At 45.8% G+C, this 18,108-nt stretch overlaps 1 protein-coding gene across 1 annotated transcript; it reads left to right on the top strand.

The window, feature by feature from the left end:
• Positions 1 to 1,287: 1,287 nt before the first annotated feature.
• LOC120842447 lies at positions 1,288 to 1,938 on the top strand. Its single transcript, XM_040213576.1, has one exon. It carries the CDS (start codon positions 1,288 to 1,290, stop codon positions 1,936 to 1,938), a length of 651 nt encoding a protein of 216 aa, XP_040069510.1.
• Positions 1,939 to 18,108: the final 16,170 nt, after the last annotated feature.

Genomic DNA, 18,108 nt, shown 5'->3' on the forward strand with positions numbered 1-18,108 from the left:
CTCCACGGGCTGCTACCTATTGAAAAATACAAAGTCCTGAAAAGAGTTCAAACTCCCCAAATTTTCCAAACACATTTCCGAAGCTTTGACGGATCGCGGCGCGACTCATTTTTGGTAGAACAGTTTTCACCGGGCTACGGAGGTTTACACACCAGAGAGGCGTCGCACAGTTATACCAGATGTACTAGCATCTCACCCCGACATGGACCACGGCAAACGATAAGCGTGAGCTGCTTGCCTTTGTACGCACCTTCGGTGCATGGGCGGTTGCGTGACGAGGTGCTATGCGTTCACATCTTTAGGCTTTCCTGTGCTCCATAGTAAGGAGTGGTGAAGTAAGCATGCTGGTGATTGTCGGTTTGAGACGCACTGGCTTGTTCTGCCTGGTACTACCTGTTATCGATAAATAAAATGAATATCTTTTTCCGCGGCATCCCAGGGCAATGCAGGAAGCATATCTAGCGTGCGTAGCATGAGACTCGTATGCGCAGGTATCCTCACCACCTGAAGTTCTCTAAAGGAGTTAGTTAAGGTGACAGTAGTTTTATAATAAAGCCCTCGCCTCACAACCAGCAGACCCAGGATCTACTACTGACCGCGGCCAAATGTAACAAATCTTTTTACAACATTCGGGTTTATTGATGACAGACGCCCTATGCCCAACGCCATCATTTCAGGGCGTGGGAAGAGCCCATAACAGCTATTCGCAGATGCAGACGGGCAAACAGCACCAAACATTCTCAATTCGAACCTGATCGTTGAGGGTCTCGCGCTAACTTGCACTTCAGCATCAAAACCTTCGACCGATCGCATGGCGGACATCGCATAAAACTGAAGTTTGAGGGCCTAAAAGCATGTGCCTGGAGTCGCGAATACCGCTGTAAAATATACACAGTTTTCGCTGACGAAACTCAGTAACCAGAAATGGCATCCTTGGCACGTGCCATCCAGCTTCATGAAATGCTCGCAGAGCAGTGTGGCAACATACTTTCCACCTCATTCATGAGACCTATGGCGACCACAATGACGACACGTGAAAACCATGTATTTGGCTAGCCAGAGTGGTGGACATGCGAAAACAAAACGCTATGTAGGCTTATTGCAGGAAGGCGCTGTGTAAGGGGTTGGACGTCAAAAGATTTGCGGAAAGCCACCCCGAAGGAAGCCGCATCTCACGTTCTGCTATGTCTCTCTGCAAGAAGTAGGGCCAGCGTCGTTTCCTACCTCTGTGTGCATTGTTCAGCGTTTGTGCCCAGAAAAGGGTCTCGTCGCCATGATTTTCAAACCATGCTTACTTTTTTTGTCAAAACAGAGGGTGCCACACGAGGGCAGGAGGACGGTGCCCAAAAGCGCTGCCAAGTTCACCACAAAGCCATCATCTGCTCCTGCAGTGAACCAAGGTGCCAGGGTGTCTCCTGTGGGACCACCACTTTCTGTCATAGACCACGAAACCTCTTGAGGAGAGGAAAGATGTTCAGCTTCTATAAAAGCCATAACACGGTCAAGGTGCTCCATGCTGTCGCTCCCAACGGCTTCATCATGTTTGTTTCCAAAGCCTACGGAGTGCGGGCAAGTGATCCGTACATGACGGCAAACTCTGGATTGCTCCACCACTTAGACTATGGAGATGAAGTCCTTGCTGACAGGGGCTTCACGATCGCTGACATTCTGCCAATTGGAGTAGAGCTTGCGCTGCCTTCCTTTACGAAGGGAAAGCAGCTTGCTGCACGGGATGCGGTGGTGTCCCGGGGGCTAGCCAAACTGCGAATACATGTGGAAAGATCGATCCGTCGCATGAAATGCTTCCGGATACTGAAGTATGTGCCCTCGTCATATCTTGCAAAGAACAACCACCTTGACCACATTGTAGCTGTTGTTGCTGGGCTCTGCAACCTGCAGCCTGCTCTCATCAAGGGACCACAGCTCAAAGAAACCTAAGGGTGAAATGTGTGAAAGGGCCACTCCAGCACCAAACAAAATTTTTGCAAACAGCCTGGATAGAAAGCACAAGTCAAAAGACACATTTTCCGTGAAAAAAAAAAAATTTAATTTGAGCAATATTTACGGCGTATACCGCATACTGCTGCGCGGCGCAATTGGTTCCATGATACACCCTTCTCGTGCTGTTTTTTTAAGAAGTTTTGAGTAATATAACTAGTGCTTCTGAAACGACATCTTTTAGCATGTTTGTCCTGCTGTTTTGTGTATATATGTATGGAGTGTGTATATATGTATAGAGTGTGAGAATGCTTGTTTCATGGTTTGTAAAGCCGTCTTCCTAATCTCAATGTGACTGCTTGATCTACACTTGTACAGCAAAGCTGCTTTGAAAGCTGAATGTGCTGAATTGCGTTGTCTCATCCTGACAGAACTAGTGAGTTGAATTTCCAATTTCTATCGGGTGAGTTCAGAGTGAATTGTTCACTTGTAGTGAAAGTGCCTACAGTTAGACAAGGCATGGAAGGCTCTAGAAGGGTCTGTAGAGACTAGGCAGACATTCCCGATGCCCAGGGCACTAAACACGCAGATGGAACAGGCACCATGAAGAGAGAGCAGGTTAAACACCACCACAACACGAGCATTCTGAATGCCGTACATGCCCTTAAATATGGTTGTACACCTGAAAGCAGAGAAGAGTCCCTCTTCCTGTCCCAGGTGTGCCAGTGTGGTTGTCGTTCATTTGCTTGCTTGCGTTAAAGGGGCCATGCAACGATTTTCTCACTTTCGCTAAATACTGTACGGAAAGAATCCTTGAGGCCCATATTAATCGAGAAGTGCATTAGTCTATGTCACCGCGTGCTAAGAGTAGCTTCAAAAATTGAAGAAAAACAAGCAGTTTTCACCCCCTCAACTCGCACCCCGAACAAGCAGTCACGTGACCTGGTTTTACGCTTTTATGCCGCCAATGTTTGTCATAGCCACGCGCTAGGGTTGACAATGTAGAGGACACGTGCTCTGCCCGCGCACTGTTGGAGCTCGGCCATTTCCGCCATCGCAGTGATTGAACACGAGCTCTAACCCGAATCCATACGGAGGCTTTCATTGTTATCGAGTCCAAGCGAGCGATGATGCAGCACTCGTGCCCAATCCTCGAGTCTCATTTGGCTGACGCAACCACGGGTGATCCCTATGGCTTCATCGATGCCGTATTTTCAGGGCAGCGAAAGCTGCGGGCACGAGTTTGCGGCTTCGAAGCAGGCTTCTGTGGAACGAGCGCTCGCACTCTGAAGACACGTTTCAAAGCAAGGAGCGCGAGCTCGCTCTCGCTTATAGCCTTCGCTGCACCGTCACTAGAGGGTGAATGAAGTAGCCTGTGGCTACGTCACTCTGTGGCCCTGTGGCTATGTGATCATGTTTTGCGAAGGCTAGAAGAAAAGAAATAGTCCGTTTTTACTCTTGATATTAAACGGCAACAACGAAGCTTGTGGCTCAGCACGTTAAATACGAGCATACTTGTGCCACGTTTGTGTCAGTATGTTTGCGCAAGATGCGTGAAATTCGAACTCGAAATCGTTGCATGGGCCCTTTATGTCTTAGAATAACGTTTGCAAGCAATTTGGGGTATGGTAAAAATGGCGTCGCCGTGGGCATCCTACGGCAATGCTATCTTTAGAGTACCCCGAAGCACTTATGAACGCGATTGTAGTACTCCCGATTCTCACCATCGCTTCAACCGTTTGGGATCTGGGGTGGAAGCGGAATATTTCTTTTCAGCTTTTGCTCTGAAGGGTAATTCCATTGGTTCACACTGAATGACAGCGAAACCTGTTGTAATTGTATATGCATTTTTATTTCGTTTCAGCATATGAATACTCAGGGGTTCCTCCTCCGGAGATCCTATTCGTTACATACAAAATGAAATGGTTGATTTGGCAATCTCCTTTGGGTCAGCAACTGTATTGCTTTCAAATCTGTACAGCACAGTCTCGCATATCTGGCGGCTGAGAGGAAACCTCGCAACTGCTAGTGCGTACACGGTGAACAATTTTATGGTAACTAGACAATGAAAACTGAACACACACTGTATACTTTGTTCACCCCTAAACTGACATTGCGCTGGAAGCTACATGTTTGCCAGACCAATTTTATTGTTTGACCTCGCTCAACGGGCGCAAGCGTGCGAAGAGGGAGGTGGTCACGTGGCGCAGCGTTGGCAGTCGAGCGTCCAACGAGCATGCAGCTTTAAACCGCACTGTCAACTTAGGGGTGAATGAAGTATAGATAACACTCAACATGAGTTCATCTAAGCAGCAAAAGAGCGACCCATGTTCTGTAGACTGCTTCGAAGTGAGAGAAAGAGGTAGTTGGAGTACATTGTATATACAGTACGCACACACGTGTCAAAGTGCTTTGCATCAAAGTCAACAGTCACTTGTCTCCAGTCTTCTGGTGACTTGTAGACAAAGAAGTGACAAGATGTGATGTTCAAAAATTCCCATTGCAACTTGTATCTGTGTCATGTATGCTGGTTTAGGCCGACACCCAGAGAAGGAGTTCTCTGGGTGTCGGGACACTTAACTTCGAGTAAGGTCAGCTTTTCAAGACAACACTCGCAATCATAACTGACTATACCATCGGGAGAGCAGCCCATAACAGGGAAGTCTTTCCAGGTGATGAATCCCCTGTTTTCAAGCACTGGCTGGTGTCCATCAGCTATCAGTAAAGTCATGTAGAATGCAGCAGCCTCAAATTTCATGCCCTTCCCTCTTTTCATAGATGGTTTTTGAAAGCTGCTCATGCATGAGACTGCGTTCAGAAGGCTCGTCATATCATGTGGCCCTGGCTCTTTCCCTACCTTCGTAGCTGTTGTCTTAAAGGCATGGCATACTGTGCTGGTGACCCTGGCTCTCCTGTGCAAATGCCACTCCCGAGAGGATGATTGCATACGTGTGCTTTTCTCGACACTATCAATCACGTCATCAGTAAATGCTTCTCTAAGGTCACAAACAAAGCTGTCAAAGTCGTCTTTGTCAAATGTCCTCAGAAGGTCCGTCATGATTGGAGCAGGAACAGGCTGTGAACCACTAGCACATGCAAAGAGCAGTGGTAGGGCCCCTTCATTAGTATACAGCAGGATCATAGACCTTGAGAGTGACAATAGATAAGCTGCAACAACAGCTCACTAGCAGCAAAACCAAGACCAGTGCAGAACAAGATTCACTGAGACATGGCTTTCAAATAATAAATAAATCGACGGTAGGGGTCCATGAGGGTCGACATTGTTCGCTTGCGACATTGCCTCTTTCAGTGGTCCGGAATGTCGGCAATAGAAGGAAAGGCTCGAATAGGGACATAAGACAAAAAGAAGGGATGTTTAGGGCAGACGGTAACTGTCAACTAGTCGTTGGCCTCCAGCATGAATAGCATTCACCGGGGGCAGTAATGGGTTACCGCCGGTGTCAGCGAACATAGCTGTGAATAGGAGTTCAAGAAAGGAAAAGTGCAAAGACCGACAGAAAGCGACAAGTTCAGGTACTGCAACCTGTACTTGCCTAGGACTGAACCCTTCTCACCTCCCCAACCAGAATTTGTGAATTGGTCAGAGTTGCTGACTGACCATGACAGTGCACACTCATATTTGTCCTTTGGCAGTGTTAATTTTTTGTTTGCTTTATGCTGATACCTTATTGTATATTTTGTCGGAATTCATCTGTATGTCACGCTCCTCGGTCGGTTTCCTCCACCATGCTGGAAAACCTGGAGATGAGGTGTACAGAGAGGTACAAACACAACAATGCCTCGAACATAGCTGTAGACACTTATTGTCAGGGGTGCCATTTTACGTGCAATTCACCTCCTCCAGTCATTAGCAGCCCACAACCCTCACCCAATCAGCCGACGACATGTTGAACTCGCCTACTAGGTCCGGGAGATAAAAGAATCAACACATCAAATTAAATTGTCCCTGGGTGTCGTTGAAGCTCATCAGACCAAATGATGCTGAACAGTAGAGGGCATTTAACACAGTCTATTGAGAATTGCCTTGCACCACTTACATTGTTGCCTATTCTGCGGTGCATTATTAAATATTTGTGTGGAACATCACCATTTTGAAATAAAAGAATGCTTCAGTATCTGCACTCCAGGATACTTTTTTGCCATAGTTCTAGAAGTATCACTGAAACATCCTGTTACACCAAAAGCACATGGTTCTCATTATTTGTATGTGAGGCCTCCAGCACATATATTTCAGTATTTGTATTCCTGAATACTCTTTCGAATATCTGTCGAACCCAGCAAAAAGTCAAGCGGCAAAATGTGTCGGCACAAGCTGCTCCATTATTAGTGAAACCTTGGTGCGTTGCACACTGCCTTTTCATATTGGCAACAACACATGCCTTGAAATTATAGTATGCCCCAGGCTGGGAGAAAATGGAGACATATGACACAACTACATGCTCTTCCATATGTTTTCTTGCATTCTATGATGAAATGGTCACCAAACATCTGTGAAACATATGCCACCGAAACAATGGGGGAGGCCCACTCGTCACACATAACTCACAGCAAACTCATCATAAGAAAACTGGTCAGAGTTGAGCCGGTCAGGGAGGGAATTGTGTTCTACGGGAACCCATAGTAGGACCCTTTCAGCCTTAGGAAACCCGTCACATATTTTTTGCTCCTCATTTCTTCGTAGCAGGTACAACCCGATAATCTTGTCTTTGAAAAAGTTTGTTACTCATGTTATTCTCACCTGGCTAGCCTAAACTGCACTGTGTCGACATTCCCTTCTTCATCTCTGCTGGTACTTGGCGGCCTTTTGTGTTCATCGTTGTCAAAGATATTGTTCTCCGATACGAAAATTTTACGAAACTTTCCGATACGAAAGTTGTTCTTTGTTGGAAAATAAACTCCCATTATTATTATTATTATTATTATTGTTTTTTGTTTTGTTTTCCGATACAAACGATACAAAAGGTCAGAAAGCGCAGCGGGAAGGCTGTGCTTTTTCTTCTTTTTTGTTATCTTGGCAACCATTAAAGCATTCGTTTCAAACCTTGACCCAAGCGTGAATGTAATCAAGGCGATACTGTCAAATTGTGTGCTTATTCTATGCCACTTGTATGAGCACTGTTCACCAATCTTTTTCAGTAGCGCTAAATACATAAATCTTTCATAGGCCATTTTGATTGTCTTATTTATGCGTGTTCAGAGACAAGACAGACTTTATCGAAGCGGAGAAGAGCCAAGTTAGCTGCTGTTACGACTAGTCTGTGTAGAAGATGTCCAATGACAACTTGCCCCATATGACGAGTTTACCTGTGACGAGCTCTCCCAGGTTCCAACGTAAAAATGTTGTGTTTACGTAGCACTGGCCCCTTGAGTTCGATGTTTCGGGACATCTGGGGAGTTGATCACATCAAACAGAAGCGTTCCCTTCAGCTTCTCCATGTTTAGTGGTGCAGCACAGTAGTGCTGTTGTAGGTCCAAATGCGAGGCGAACTTGGACATCTTCAATGTTTTGTTCTTGTGACCATACACACTCTCTACAGGCTCTGGTGTCACGTTTTGCTTTGTGGATGCATTCCAAAGGCATTTTCCATTAGTGCAGGCGCTTCCAGTCATCCCTTTGCTTGTAGCCTCAACTACCTTTAGCAGCAATGCTCCAACATGGGAAGACGTTTCCCCCAAGCCTGCTGTATAACTGCAGGATACATCCCGCAGATCACCTCCTTCAAAACAAGCACCTACATCATAGGCCCGTGACGTTGTTTGGGAGGATCTTATACATGCCTTGAGCTGGCACGTTTCTCCACTTTTCACACACATTATCGCATCAACATGGCCAGAGTCCAAGAGATTAGTCGCCTAAGCAAACCCCCTGTAATTCTCGACTGGCTTCCCATCTATGTCGAGCCTTGTCACCATGTAGTCATAGAGATCTGTAAAAAAAAGAAGTTATTAATGTAAAGGTGCTCCTGTCATAACGGTAAATAAACACTGCTCTAGCAAAAGGAAGCACTTCCACTTGGCCGTACTTGGGAGCTTTTGAAGACCGCATTTCGCGCGTGCCCCGAAATTTGGGGAATTGTGTAAATCGCGGATTTTCTGAAAATTATGCCGTTGCGATCATTACGTGTTCTACAATATGTTATTCTTTTGTGCCCGCGGATATTACGATTTCGGCGTGGACAGAACGGGATACACGTCAGAACCCGCGGCGGCAAACGGTGATCGCTTGGAGTCAAAATCTTGGCCGCCGAGTAAACCCATTTAAAGAGGCGTTTTTCGGCAGCTCTACCCGGATTAAAAATGTAAATTGGCGACTACGCGCTCATACAGGACCACATACTTTCAATTCACGTCATATATGTTTGGCACTAGTTCATGTCGGCAAAAGTGCTACTCAGAAAACAGCTGCCTCGCTTACGTTCGCTCAAAAGCGTGCACATGCAACGAGAAACACGGCTGCGGTTTACTATTTTGGCGTTATCTTGATAATTCGTAGAATGCAAACGCGTTACGCCAAAGGTTCAGAGCACTTGCGCTGGCGAAAAGCTGGAGACGGCATGTACATATATGGTCTCTGAAGCGCAGGCCATAATCTTGTGTCGTCGACCCACTCGACGTCCGACTCCATTCGATAAATAAAAAAACAGCTACTATCTAGGGCCAGATAGGACTTAAAATGATTAACCTTGAGCATAAGGTACACTCCCAGCATATAACTATTGCATAATGTCGACGTGGAACGCAAAAAAGAACGAAAAAACGAAAACGATGGTGGCTAACGTAGCGACCAATGCACCACACACACGGGAAAATAAAGGTCACTTATGGCGGCAGGGTCACGTGATAGCAAATATGGCGGCGCCCACGCAAAGTAGCTGTAAAGCGTCTATATAATATTTGTTCAGGAATATCTTTAGGTTTCGCCAAGTCCATCCGCAGCCGACGCTACGAGCTAACGGAGCCAATCAAGCACCGTTAAAAGCGCAAGTAACTTGGCTTTTTTTTTATTTTTATTAGTTTAGAGATGAGAGCAAATATAGAGAAACCTTACAGGCACGGCCTTTTTATGTTATCTGAGTGGTCCTATCAGCTCGTAGCCTTGGCATCGACTGGACGTCAGGTGAAACAAAGTATACCTACTCCAGATTCTTCGAAGTGGTTAAGTATAACAGGGATATTTCCACACGTGTAGTAGTCACTGACAGCTCAGGTAACACATTGAGTGGGTTCTATGTTCACACTCCTTGCTTCGTGATTTTTTTTTTCCATTATCTCTATGGCCACTCACGATAATCTATGCGCAACGCAAGTTCATCTGCTTCTTTGCAGGGGTTGTGGTGACGTCAGAACGCCGTGCCCTGATTGGCTTTAATTGAATGATAGTGGCGAGGTAGACCTCAGGGCAGATTGCTTTGAGGTCTACCCACTATTCCTCTAATCAGAGCCAATCACAGCTCGGCCTTTTGACGTCACCGCAACCCCTGCAAAACAAACAAGCAGGCAAAGTTGCGCTCCGCATATGAGTGAGTTTTAGCATTGCGTATACGAGCGAACGCAGCCCCTGTACATTTCTCATTAGCGTTGCGTGTTCCACACTGCGTGTGCACGGAGGCAAAAACTCGATCTTAAATTGCCGCATGGTGACGACTCCCATCGGCCACGTAAGCACACAACGTTATCGCAAATGCACAGCGCTTGCATTTGTTCCAATGCGCAATACTAAGAGTCCTTACTATTATTTTCTAAATTCACCCACGATGTTTTATATTATTTCGCCGACTTCATTAAATGGTATTGAGTTCCGAATCTTATACGAGACAGTTGTTTTTGTAGTTTACAACATACCCAACATGATTGGTCTTCGTAACTTTACGAAGAACAAGAGACAAGAAGAGCACAGACACAGTGCTGTGCTCTTCCCGTGTACAATTTGCGCTTTTCTTACCCTGTGTGATAATCAGCAATCTTGCTCAATTTTCTGCTATGTTGACCTTTTTTTACCGCCGTAGTCGAAAGTGAAAAAAAATATCGGCGTTATCAAGTACTGAAAAAGTCTAATAAAGGCTCAAACTGATAAACATTCTTGGCCGCGGTAAGTTTTGATAAGGTATGCAAAACACAGGTAACCCTCAATACACTTAAACTATTTTTTATCCTGACAATTAAAGTCAGTACTGCGCATGCGCGCTGCGCGCCGCTGGCATTGTCTGCAGAAATTCCGATCTCGTTGCGTAGCGGGACGTCACATACAGTCTACGAAAGCTTCGTATTTGCTCAGCTGTGAGCTCACGATCGGTGGGCTGATTCATTCTTGGTGCTTTCAAATCCCCACCCCTTGGCAGAAGGGCGATACTAGACGGTGCTCAGACTAATTTTGCCTCTCAGTGATTCGCAAAATACATCTCCAGCGTGACAAAATGATGGGAAAAATATTTCTTATTTGAACTTGCGAGTTACGGAGCTTAAAACTTACTAAATTATAACTACGTTAACATTTACTCAAAAGGCAATCTTTCAAAACAAATTACTACAAAACAAATAAATTACAGTAATTAAATTATTGTAATTGAGTTACTACCAAATATGAAAATTACCATAGCTGAGACGGGCTGTCTAATGGCTGTTCAACATTGGCCCCGTAAGTGTGACTTGACCACTCAAACAAATCGTTGGTTGGTGTCTTGTAATGGACGAATAGATGGGACCATATCGCTTCGAAAGAACGATTGGTACAAAATCGGACGTGGAGTCTAAACGTATAAACATAAAGCTAAAGGAAGCCTAGATTTTGCACTTACTATGACAGATGTTTGCCAAAAATCGGCTCTTTCTGAAATAGTTGCCACGGCAACTTCAGGTCTCTGAGATGTTTCGAGATGCCACTTGCAGACGAGGAACTCATGACGAACGCAAACAGAATGACTGAAAAATTCCGTCTGACACAGTTGGAGGCGTATTGCACAATAATAAGATGTTGATTTTGTAGTTATTTGGAATATGGCAGGTCTGATAAAACTTATCAGGTTTATAAAAACAACTTGCATTTGTGTCCGATATGGGATATTGACTGACGATAATCACCACACGTATGGAATACTGCTAAATATACATCAAGAAGACCATCAGTTTAGAACAGATGCTCCTCAAAGCATCGTCGGGCCCTCTTTCTGAGTTTGCAGTTAACGTGCATTGTAATGAAAGAGCCGTTATCTTGACTTCAACATGAGCGGTTCGAGATCACAAACTTATTTTTTTAGGCTCGCAATATGGGTATGTTAAGCTCCTGGCTTGTAATCATCAGACTGAGAAAACATCTTAATGATTATTCAGTTTTAAGCAATACCCCAAGCATGCATCACCGAGATTGAACACTTCTCCGAGCCTCTATAGATTCGAGTTTAACCTTACCCCGAAAGTAAAAGATGAGGAGGCGAAAATGGCCTCGCCCTACTGAAAAAAAAAAATAAATCAATTTATTTCTAACATGTTTTTGTGCGTATTTGTGTATAAGAACTTATTGTGTATTTCATATTAGTTTCATATGTTGCATATCAGTTTTTTGATATTTCATATCAGTTTCATATGTCGCATATCAGTTTCAGCTAGGCTAGGTGGCGTTAGATACGATTGCCACTGGAAACCAAATGACCTGCAACGTCACTCACGCGGGTCAAACGGTCGATCGCCGTCGACAGTCTTCACGTCGATTTTCCTTTTCCCACCAGCTCACTTGCGCCCTTACGTCCTGCTCATTAACTGAGTCCACTCAAAATTGACCTCGTGATGGGTAAATGAGCTTAATCTGTTCAATAATATGATTGTATCCCTATGAGCTGTTATTAGATTATTAGATTAGTATCTTTCTACTGTCTGCAGAAAAAATGCAACATTGGGGACACCAGAACAAGGTGCCTGTTCAGCAAGTCATCACTAAAAAGTCGACACTCCTGTCACAAAAGATCCATGACTCCCGAAAAGTTATGAAGCGCCTGGGTTTTGAGGATTTTTAATCTTCATCAGCCTAAGTACTTCTGCTCTACAAGCGCTCTCAAATGCGAAATAAAAGTAAGAAAGACTAACATCGGGCTTTGTTTTGTGCATATACATGACAATAGAACCGCTAGCAGGTGGTACTGTTTGTAAGTTGTACCACTAGCAACTGGTACCACTATCAAGTGGTTCCACAAGTGGTGCCACTTGCAAGTGGTACCACTTGCAAATATTTCCACTTGGGCTGCAGCGGAGTTCAGCAATCATTCACACCTGGCGATTCTCAAACCCTGGGTTATCGACGCTATCTCTGTAAATGGTTATTGCAGACAAATGGAACTGTCGGTGAGTAACGAGAATGACTTAATATAAAATCAACGAGTCTCTAAACCACAAAAACCAAGAAGTTTGAGCCATCATTCCTTTTATCTGAGCAGTAAGATGCATCTCATTCACTCGGGGCACTAAGTGACATACCTATCTAAGACCGTGCTGTCAAGCCTTCATTAATGTTTTTTGTACCAGAAAAAGAGCAATATAATGAAAAAATGACAACCACCTCAGTGCCAATTCACACAAGACCGTTTTCTGGAATTTCTCTATGAGTCCAGCCGGATATTCATGATTAAAATTTTGCAAGCAAAGCTACTCCTTATATATGTTTTTTTACGTTTCGTACGAAGCGAACCACGTTGAGTAACAAGCACTGCAATATAATTCTTATTCAAAGGGAGGCGTTCTTCCAAGCATCGTTCGTGCTTAATAAAGCTCAGTCGAAACACCCTGATATGGTGCGAAGTGACGAAAAATACGTGGAGAAGACAAGTAAAATGGACCTACCACACAATGCTTGCTTTCCGTAGTGGGCTTGGAATTCTTTCGTTTTATAATGGCAAGCCAAGCACCCCTCCACTTTCGCTTCACTGGAAGCGGAAGACTTTTTTTCCGTTCTCTGACCTGCATTGGCACCCGAAGACACAGCAAGCAGGCATACCAGAGTCATGAACTTTAGAACGTTAAGATAGAATTTCACGAAATTCTGTGCGCCACGGCGCTAAAGGCTCTGTTATACTCCGACGTAACGCGCGCGAACGAACGCTGGCCGAAGTCGGCTACGTCACATCGCTCACGCCGGGCGCGTCAAAAATTCGACCTCTCTATACTCCGGCGGCCCTGGCGACTCCCGCGGCGCGCGTCGGTGGGTCGCCAGCGCAGCGCATGCGCAGAATCTGGCTACGAGGGCGCGCTTCCTGCGAGAGTGCGCCATTTCCGGTTCCTTTTCATTTCGAATAGCAGACGAGAATTCTCGCGCTTCTTGAGCGCCAAGTTCGAGCTATGGCGTGGACGTACCTTGCCCGACGAAAACTCGCGCTTGCACTGTTGGTGCACCGCCTGAGCCGCAAGCGTACGCGGTCGATGTACATGCGGTACATCTTTGACAAGCGCACGGTCTACGGTACTCAAGCTTCCTCTCGAGTCGTAGACACTCGGGTGAGGACGAATTACCTTGATCAGCTTCTCGACGACTGAGACGTCCGATTCTTCCAACATGACGCCACACGGAGTGGTGCTCCCGTCGTCTGCTATTGCTCGTATTCGCCGCGAGGGCTGCCGGAAGCCAGCGCGTGGTGCATCCTGGTCCGGCGTCGCTGGCGCGGCCGGCGCGGAATTAGACCTGTGCGCCGGTCAGAAATCGCCGGCGGCGGCGCGCCGGTGTTTGTACCTCCGGCGGCGGCGTGTTGACGGCGCGGGGATCTGCGAATCGGCGGCGGCGTGGCGCGAAAGAGGGAGGGGAGGGGTTGAAATTTGAGAATGAGGGGGAGACAGAAAGGAGTCGTTTGTATTTGGAAAACAAGATGCAAATACCATAAAAAAGAAGACACATTTTTATTTAATCTTTTTTTTTGTAGAGGTATACATTGCCTTAGCTGGTGAAGAGTGCGTCCGTTAAAAGAATCAGGTGCTTGGGCGTCTTGTTTATTCTCGTTTGTAAAAGAATATGTCGCCGGCTGGGCAGCCGCGGCCCAAGATCCTCCGCAAGACGAAGACCGACGACAACAGGTATTTTATCACCGCGTTCCACCTCACCAAGCGCTTGTCGCGCGCCCCGTGCCTAACAAGTCGACCGAGCACGTCCTTCGATTTATAGAACTCGTACTCTCCTACGGTACGCCGCAAGCCGTCATCACCGACAACGACAGGGTCCTAACCTCTCGTTCGGCTTCGCGGTACTTCGCCGACAGGCACATTCAGAGCATCCCTAAGATGTACTTTATGCTCGAAGCTAACGGCTTTGTCGAACACGCCAACGGAAAAATCCTTCCATGTCTGCGCGAAAAAACGTCGACGGCGACATCGACCATTGGAGCGATTATCTCCAGGCAACCAGCTTTCAAGTGAACCAACAGCCGTACGCCGGACTCCAGACATCACCGAATTGTCCCCGTCGACCAATGGAATTTTCCCCGCTTCCCGACGAGGCCGGCGACGTCCGCGCGAACTGCGACGCTGCAAACGCGAATTTCGCTTACCTCCACGGCATGAAGCGTTCCTACAATGCAAAACATCGACCAACTCCATACAGAGTCAGGGCCAGGGTATGGTACACGAACGGCCTTCTTACCTCGAAACTTGGCCTGCTTTTCCACGGACCGTACGTTGCCCCTTAAGTCATCACCAACGTGAACGATCAAACCTACACCATTTCCGGGTTTACCCCGCAAGGCACATCGGATTGCCGCCAAGCTGCCGCACGATAACTCTTTTTTTTTTTTCCCGAACAACCTGCAGAGATTGACGTCAATTTCAACCAACTCGCCTTGCACCGCGGCAGATCCTCCGATTACAAGCGCATACGCCGACGCCGCCCTCCACGATGGCTAGACGCATAACAGAGGATCATGACAACATTAACAAAACGTGCGAGGGCACAATGATCTTGAGCTCGGGAGTGCAAACAAATACGCTGGCGGCAACGACCCGTAAGGAGAGCCTCCCCGACTCGACCGGATGGGAGCTCGACTTCGACCCCCGATGCTGGATCCCGGCGTGGAAACGAGAATGAGGACCCCTAGAAGCACGATTGGACAGGAACAAGCCGGGCGTGTGGATCAAAATAAAAAAAAAAGGTTTGAAAGAAGCCTGAAAACGGACGCGAATATAGCCCTCTTGTATCAAATTATTTCACAAAGTTTTCATTAAATCGTTTTGCAGTCTACAAAACCGTTCATTCCGTTATAACACTTTAAAGTCACAGGCGAGCTGGTAAAGAACTTCGATAGTAACGGGAGACACGAAACGATAAAAATAACGGACAAGACAAAAAGTCTCGAACACAGATTTTATACCCGTTTTCACGTCAAGAACTCCAGTAAAAAGAGCCCGACTCCCCGCGAACCATTACTGATTTCCACCTTTATGTGGAGAATTAGGATATATTTCGCTGGATTCTACTATATATATTATCAAGACGTACACGTTCCAGCGCCAAAATCATCGCTTTTTTCTCCAACAACCAAATCTCGTAAGACTTTGCGTCGCGTATACGAACATCTTTGTTTCATGTATGTGCTCTCCCCCTCTGTAATGACTTCAGGCTCTGAGGGTACTTTAATAAATAACTAAATGCTCAAAACTTTTTCTTTCTTGAAAAAACAAGTATAGTTTATTTGAACAACGAACGCTCTTATATATACGTCAAGAGCCTCACCACCAAAAAAAGAACTCTTAAAAAAAAAGGGTATCACCATACACCTTTTTTTCCCATATAACGCACCCCAAAACTTCAGTTCGACACACAGACGGCCATACATTTTACGAGGGGCTTGATAACGGAGCGATATAACTTATTAAATAGCTAAAGTACGTATCACAGACCACAGAAAGAAAACACTGAGGTTTCTCAGTAGGCCGAAGAAAACTCCGATTTTCTTTTGTAGTAATTAACGCGTACATTAACTATTTTAATTACTTGTACCACACAAGCCTCTCATGAAAGTTAGTACGGTCAGATCGACGTCTGAAGTTTTGGGGTGTCTTATACGGGACAAAGGGTGTAAGAATACACCCTTTTTTTTCAGAGTGTAGGTCACTGAAAGCCGGACACTCAGACAGATCCAAATGATTCATGGTCACATCAACCTGCCATCCAGACGACCCCGCTTGATGACTGACCAACCAGATGCGATAACAGGCAACTCCATCAGAACCCTTACTAATATGATACACCCGTGACGAGATGTCCCTACAGCGTGCAATTCGCTTAACGAGTGTTGATGAAACGATCGTGTCGACAAAACGTGTCCGTGAAACGTGTGCCCATGAAAAGTTGTCTGCGATACGTAATTCCACGAAACGAGTTTCGACGAAATGAGAGGGTCCCGTACACCACTCCTGCCTGAAAAGTTACATCTGGGCTCTTATGTTCCTTTCTGGCGCCCCTGAGAACCACCAGAAAGGGGGTTGACCTTTCTAATTTGTGCTGAGCTTTGAAAACTAAATTTACACCGAACCTATTTGCCACTGATATAAAGTTGTGAGAGATTCCATGGTAGTATGGCACACACACAACATTCTTCACAACCGGTTTTTTGACAGGCGCCGGACTAAACCTTCAGCATCTTGAGCACAACTTTAACAATTACATCGTGGTGATGGCCCGCTTCCAAAGGACGCATCTTTTGCAAATCAACTGCCTCACCAACTTAAAACATACGGGATTCTTTACAGGCGTTATCCATCGCAGACGCAATTACATCACTCTTAACTATTTTCAAGTGACAGCTGTCAGCTGCCAAAAGAGGCTAGGCTGATTCCTTGCCGTACCTCCAGCACAGGCCCTTTTCCGTGTGCAACAGTAGGTCTATAAATACTTAAAATCGACTGTTGCGATGGCAGGGTTGTGCGGTCGAATCGACAAGGACCGCAGAACCGTGTCAACGTGAACATAAGTCTCGTTTAAAAAAAAAAATCTCGGACAACACCGGAGCAATTCACGACCCGATACACACACCCTGTTTTTGAACAGAAAGAGAACCATCAAAGTCTACGGCAGTGGACTCTAAATGAAACTCCAGAATGCTGATAAAATGATCTACATCAATCCCAGTGGCAGACTGCAACTTCACGAGATTATCATCACACCCCCTCCTGACCCTTATTAACAGCTCCGACTTATCCATAGAGTCCTTGATGGTCCTGTAGACATCAAGTCCTTGATGTCTACAGTTGTCACATCGCACCTTCTCCCATGATGCGGATTCAATATTTCAATCAATTGCTCAGAGTTTTCGAGTGACAATGGACTGTTGCTCCACTCCTGTCAGGCATTTCTGCAAAAAAACCGACAACACCTTCTGCCAAGCTAAATTTTCGTTCACATCCATTTTAACAATTACACCAGGATGGGATTGTTACAGTTGTGCTCAAGGTGTAAGGAACGTACGTTTAATCCGGATCCTGTGGGAAAAACTGGTTGTAAAGAATGTTGTGCGTGTGCCTTACTACCTTGGACTCTCCAATAACATTATATCAGTGGCAGAGAGGTTCGGTGTAAATTTAGTTTTCAAATCTCAGCACAAATTAGAAAGGTTAACCTTTTCGGGTGGTCCTCAGGGGTGCCAGAAAAAAACACGTGTTCAACACGTGCCGGAACTATTGATGGCGTCCGCCTTAATTATCTCTCTAACAGTCTTATCTTTGTGCCTAGCGAGAACAGTGGAAGAAGCAAATAATGGTTTGAACCTGCAGTAATGCGTGGTTTCAATTGACTTTGCAGAAAAAGAGATAGTGTATTTGCGGTCCGCGGCGGGGCCACGGATTGGTTGAGATGTGGTGCGGTGACGCAGTGTGTATCTACGCTGAGGCTCTTGAATTAAATCAGTTGAAAGTAAGCGCTCTCTGGTGTTCTTCTTCTGTCTATGTCTTAAAGCGCAGTGATGTTTTCTCACGCATAATACCAACTCGCCCGACAATCAGCAATGGTAGGAGAGTTCTGAGGGAGACCATGCGTATTTTGACCTCTGGTAATTGTGTAAGCACACCGTCCTTGGCACTGGACAGTGATATGAAGCATTGTTTGTGTCTCTATAAGGTCTTGTTTTGTGGGTTTTCTAAGAATTGTAAGGGCTGTGCTGGAGCTGGAGTTGCCTGTTATCGCATGTG

The sequence above is a fragment of the Ixodes scapularis genome, unplaced genomic scaffold, assembly GCF_016920785.2.
Source record: "Ixodes scapularis isolate PalLabHiFi unplaced genomic scaffold, ASM1692078v2 PGA_scaffold0__279_contigs__length_252992795, whole genome shotgun sequence".
NCBI lineage: Eukaryota > Metazoa > Arthropoda > Arachnida > Ixodida > Ixodidae > Ixodes > Ixodes scapularis.